This window comes from Phyllobates terribilis, unplaced genomic scaffold, assembly GCF_046119375.1.
Source record: "Phyllobates terribilis strain yellow unplaced genomic scaffold, ASM4611937v1 Scaffold_12__6_contigs__length_324123572, whole genome shotgun sequence".
In the NCBI taxonomy this organism is placed as follows: Eukaryota; Metazoa; Chordata; class Amphibia; order Anura; family Dendrobatidae; genus Phyllobates; species Phyllobates terribilis.
In genome coordinates, this window is record NW_027362772.1 from 18931301 (window position 1) to 18937300 (window position 6000).

General features: G+C 54.0%; 1 protein-coding gene across 1 annotated transcript in view; it reads right to left on the bottom strand.

Moving 5' to 3' along the window:
- LOC141172912 (IgGFc-binding protein-like) overlaps positions 1–853 on the bottom strand; it is a 211850-nt gene extending 210997 nt beyond the window's left edge. Inside the window, exon 1 of the mRNA XM_073657530.1 lies at positions 730–853. Coding sequence (XP_073513631.1) covers positions 730–745 — 16 coding nt within the window. The 5' untranslated portion in view covers positions 746–853. The remainder of the gene's footprint in view (positions 1–729) is intronic.
- Between the last annotated feature and the right edge of the window lie 5147 nt (positions 854–6000).

The following is a 6000-nucleotide window of genomic DNA, read 5'->3' on the forward strand; positions in this document are numbered from 1 at the left end:
TTGTAATGATGTCGTCCTAGGCTAATTATAACCCCATAATGGGTTATAATTAGGGTGAACCCCCCTAAGATATCGACCTCTCAAGTGCATGTAGAGAATTAAATAGGACAACATGGAATATTTTTTGGAATGAGAGAAAAGAAACACCAAATAATGAACATAAATATTTACACATTTCATAAATAATTATTTGCTATATTAATCAATAGAAACATCAGTCTTTACATTTCTACAGATGTAGCAGAACTGGATTTACAGATTGGTGATATAAGGAATTGGGAGTAATTTTACATAGGACTGCAGGTATTCTTATTTTCGATTATTTTCAGCATTTTTCTCGGCTCCATAAGATTTTTTGCTCAATTTTGAAGGGAAGAACGAACAGAAAACTAAATGACGCATTATCAGTAAGCGAGCGTCCTCAGAATTTATGGGATCTCTGTGCAATTCAACCGCAGTTTGCATCCTGCGTATATAAGACGTATTTGGTTTTTGGTTTTTTTTTTTGTAACCCTTCACAGATTCATTGGAAAATCATGGTGCACCCACCATAAAAAAAAAAAAATCTGCCATGTTCAGCCCCACTGAATTAACTATCTAATTTTTCTGAAGATCCGCAGCAGAGCAAATTGTAAATCCGCGGCACAGCCTGGCATCCACTGACCACACAGCTAGATACATAAGATGTCACTCATAGAGTAAGGTAGGATTTGGTCGGAGTGCACTCACCTGCTGCCGTCTCCATCTACAGACACTTCTGCTCCGCTTCTAGAATTTATCTTATATTCTGCAAGGATCGGTGCCTGACGGGATAAACCGGTATCTCTGGTCTGCACGCTGCCCAACCAGGAAGAAATGGCTGCACTTTGGAATAGTTCATTTTTTTTCAGATCCAATGAGCTGTCAAGAGAAAATATGACAAACTTGTAATAATAGCGAAGAATGCAAATAAAAGATAATACTAGAACCAACATAACAGTTATTATAGACAAGGGTGTCACCACATAGTGATTGTCAGAAGTAATCTGGTTTTGTAAGTGATCAACTTTGTGTATCCACCTCTGAGCTGCAAAGTACAACTTACATCTCTAATACTGATCCTGAGTTACATCGTGTATTATACTCCAGAGCTGCACTCACTATTCTGCTGGTGCAGTCACTGTGTGCATACATTACTGATCCTGAGTTACATCCTGTATTATACTCCAGAGCTGCACTCACTATTCTGCTGGTGCAGTTGACGCGCCCCCTGGGCCAGTGTTGTTTGGGGGGATACCCGGAGCCGGATCAGATGGGGGTTGTAGTCTCCGAGTGGCTGTGACCCGGTCCGTGCCCAGGGTGTCAAACTCAGTGTGTGGCAGTCCTACAGATGTTATTAGAGTTCTTTGTGTCGACTACGCCACCCGTTGATTTGCGGTCAAAAGGCCGCCGCTGCAGGATGGTCCGCTGAGGCTGGTGGTGTGTGTGCAGCTGTGGTAGTATAACCCCCAACGGGAGGGGTATAGCCTCAGGGGGTCAGCCGTGGAGGATGGTGGTTGTGAAGGTGCAGCAAAGAGACTCAGAGGCATAAAATGCAGTTCCAGGGTTTTACTTACTGGTGTTGCTCGGGTCACTGTGTACAGCAGTGACCACCCGAGCCGTGCTGCGTCCACCAGGTCCTGGACTCGGTCAACTCCCAGGCAACTCCGGAGTGTGGTCCTGAGCTCCTTTCTGACTCTCCCTTCTTCTGGCCGTTCCCACCAGGGATCCACCTAAGTCCGGCTCCCTCGGGCCTCTTGTTGGTCAAGCCTCCTCTGGGCTCCCTGACCCTATTCTTGGTCTGCCTTCCGGGTGGATTTAGTGGGTGGTCGTGGCAGATCCTGCCCACGACCTCCGGTCTCTGGCTGAGGATTAGTGCTGTAGCCTCCACCAGCTTGGGATCCGGTACCCTGTTGCCGACCCTTCACCCTATTAGCTCTCTTATGGGCTCTTGGGGTCCCCTCTTCCTGCGCCTCTGGGTCCCTCTTCCTTCTCCTCTGCTCTGCTTCTCAGGCTCTCAGACAGACTGACTGACCGACGTCTCACAGACTGACAACTGACTGACCTCTCACAGACTGACCCTGTCCTAAGATGGTTCCCACCTTATATACTCCCTCTATGTGTGAGCTCAGGTGACCAGCACCCAATGAGCTCCTAGCTTTACCCAGGCTGCTCCCCCTATCTGCCCCTACACTACTGGGATGTTCCACCCCCCTCCCACTCCAGCCAGGAACAGACACTGTCGTACCTGCACATTTCTCTAGTGGGAATACCATCGGTCTGTTCCCCGGAAATGGGATGTGTGTAGTGCATGCAGCCTACTAGCTCAGTTCCACACTCCATCCTTACCCGGGAGTGGAATATCACACCTCTGGGTTGAGGTGCAATACCCCTGTAGCAGCCGAATCCTCAGGGTGCTACATTCCCCCCTGGTAAATCACAGCACGTCCTCGGGCTGTAAAATATAAACATCCAAAACATACAATTTTTTTTCATAAACATAAACATAGAAAACATCATATATATATATCAGCAATAAACTTTTCATATAAATAACATTCTTGTTTCTGGTTCCTCCGGTCACGGTGCAACTTGTGACCGGGTAAGGTGCGACAGTCTCTCTTGGAATAAAACAGTTCCCTATAAAACCGGTAGGGGGCGCTTTAGGAAGCGCAACTATATACAAGGGAAATATGGCCGCTCTCAGTCCTCGGCCAGGTATTAGGGAGGAATGACCGCTCTCAGTCCTCGGTCAGTGGGAATAGGGACACACGGGTTTCAGTTCAATTGGCTGGTCCCAACGGGGACTATATTTTAACTAGAACAGTTCTTATACCCTGACGGGTAACTATGTACAGTCTCTTTACCGTACTTTAACGACGGCGTCCTCCTGCTCTTTCTTTAGATTCTTCAGACCCGTCCGGGTCCTCTTGCTCCTCCTGACACCTCAGCTCTTCCTCTGTCAAACGGTGTACATGAAGGGCATAGGGTCCTTTGGCACATTGGTGCCGGGTGAATGTGACCTCGTCACCCAGGTATAGGTCACGACCTCTGTGTCCCTCCGGTAGGTGGGACTCGACATCTCTTCTGGTCACGAAGACGTCGCCGGGGGTGTGATGATCTCTGATGAAGCCCCAACCGTGCTGCAACTGGAATTTAATTACAGTCCCGGTGGCACGGGGACCGTGGGCTGCACGGGGGTTCCTTCGGGTCCGGCTCTTTTGTTCCGCGCTTCTTATCTGCATCTGCTGTTCCCGGACCCGCCTCTCTCTCCGCTCCCTCTCGAAGACTTCGAGCTGCTGGCGGCAGCACTCTGCACGCTCCGCTGCGGCCGCCCGAGTCTCCTGAGTGAACCCCATGAGGTCTCCTCCGGTGGGGTCCCACTCAAACTGTGCCTCCTCTAGCGGGGGCGAGGTCCTCTTTACAGGCTTCGGAGCCGGAATCAGGGGCTCGCACATGGGCCTTGCTCTCTGGAGTTCCAGCTGAATGTACTCCTGGGGCCATATGAAGGGCTGCCCATCCGGGCACGTATGCTGGGCGAACAGGTCTTCACCCAGGTGCGGCACTCTAGATGTTGAGGGCGCGTTGATGGTAGCGGCGCCCGGGTCGACCAGGCCTTGCGACCAGGCTTGGGGCACCCTAAAGGCAAAGGGCACCGTAAGAACGGCGGCGCCCTGGGTTACTCGGCCCTGCGACCAGGCCGGTGGCTCCGCGGAGGTAGGGGGCGCTGTTGGTATTGCGGCGCCCGGAGGTACTAGGCCTTGCGACCAGGCCGATGGTATTTCCTGTTTGGTCGCGCTCAGGGTCGAGGCGTGTGACGTCACAGGGGTCGCGGCCACGGTTACTGCTTGAGGCCTAGTCTGCGGCGGTGACGATGCAGCGACGGGCACGGCAGGGGGAACTTCGGGCTCTGCGACGGGGAGCTGGGGCAGGTACACGGTTTCTCGGCTCGGGGTAGAGACGTCCCCTTTACCTGCCTCTGTCCGTTCAGCTCCCTTCTCGGCGCCGTCTCCTGCATTCATTCCTCCTGCGCCATCCTCAGAGGCGGTCTGTCTCCTCGTCTCGGGCGGCGTGCTCCGCTGACGGGTTCCGGTCTGCTGGGCCATCTCTCGGCTCCACTCCGCCAACGTCTCCCGCTGCACCCGGGCCATCCTCCGTGCGAGGCCCTCCAGCGCGGTCTGTGCACACTCCCGGTCTCGGGGGAGCTGTGCCAGGATCTCCACTAAGCCTAGTGGGGTTGTTGCTTGCAGCAGGCTCCTGACCACTGGGTCGGTGCTGCCTGTCTCTCCCTCCATCTCCGGGTACGCTTTCTCTGGACTCTCCTCCAGACGTCTTGTCTCCGGGTGCGCTCTCTCCAGACTGCTCCAGGCGACACCCATCTTTGCTCTCTTGTTCTGTCTCCGCCCACATTGAGGGTGGTCCCGGGGCAACTTAGTGATTGTCAGTTCCAGGGGCAGTTCTCTCACGCTGATGGACACTTCCAGCATCACAGTCTCTGTTGGTGGGCGCGGTTTCCGCTTTTGGCGCTATTCTTCGACCTGGCCCACGATGGGAGGTGGCCTTTTGCCACCCTCTGGCACGCCCATAATGGCGTCCGCTCTTCCAAGGCGGGAAATCTTCGGAAATGGCGGGAATCGTCTCCCAGTGGCGGGAAACTCCATGGATTGCGGGAAAAAGCTGCAAATGGCGGACAACCGGCGGGAAACGACCTGTGATGGGGTCCGTTGGCGGGGACCCTCCGGAACCGGCGGGAGACATCTTTTTAAGGTAACGGTGAACTTTTCTTCAGGCACGCAGTACCCGGTTGTTGCGGGCACGTTATCCTGCCGACTACGCCAAAGTTGACGCGCCCCCTGGGCCAGTGTTGTTTGGGGGGATACCCGAAGCCGGATCAGATGGGGGTTGTAGTCTCCGAGTGGCTGTGACCCGGTCCGTGCCCAGGGTGTCAAACTCAGTGTGTGGCAGTCCTACAGATGTTATTAGAGTTCTTTGTGTCGACTACGCCACCCGTTGATTTGCGGTCAAAAGGCCGCCGCTGCAGGATGGTCCGCTGAGGCTGGTGGTGTGTGTGCAGCTGTGGTAGTATAACCCCCAACGGGAGGGGTATAGCCTCAGGGGGTCAGCCGTGGAGGATGGTGGTTGTGAAGGTGCAGCAAAGAGACTCAGAGGCATAAAATGCAGTTCCAGGGTTTTACTTACTGGTGTTGCTCGGGTCACTGTGTACAGCAGTGACCACCCGAGCCGTGCTGCGTCCACCAGGTCCTGGACTCGGTCAACTCCCAGGCAACTCCGGAGTGTGGTCCTGAGCTCCTTTCTGACTCTCCCTTCTTCTGGCCGTTCCCACCAGGGATCCACCTAAGTCCGGCTCCCTCGGGCCTCTTGTTGGTCAAGCCTCCTCTGGGCTCCCTGACCCTATTCTTGGTCTGCCTTCCGGGTGGATTTAGTGGGTGGTCGTGGCAGATCCTGCCCACGACCTCCGGTCTCTGGCTGAGGATTAGTGCTGTAGCCTCCACCAGCTTGGGATCCGGTACCCTGTTGCCGACCCTTCACCCTATTAGCTCTCTTATGGGCTCTTGGGGTCCCCTCTTCCTGCGCCTCTGGGTCCCTCTTCCTTCTCCTCTGCTCTGCTTCTCAGGCTCTCAGACAGACTGACTGACCGACGTCTCACAGACTGACAACTGACTGACCTCTCACAGACTGACCCTGTCCTAAGATGGTTCCCACCTTATATACTCCCTCTATGTGTGAGCTCAGGTGACCAGCACCCAATGAGCTCCTAGCTTTACCCAGGCTGCTCCCCCTATCTGCCCCTACACTACTGGGATGTTCCACCCCCCTCCCACTCCAGCCAGGAACAGACACTGTCGTACCTGCACATTTCTCTAGTGGGAATACCATCGGTCTGTTCCCCGGAAATGGGATGTGTGTAGTGCATGCAGCTAACTGAGCTCAGTTCCACACTCCATCCTTACCCGGGAGTGG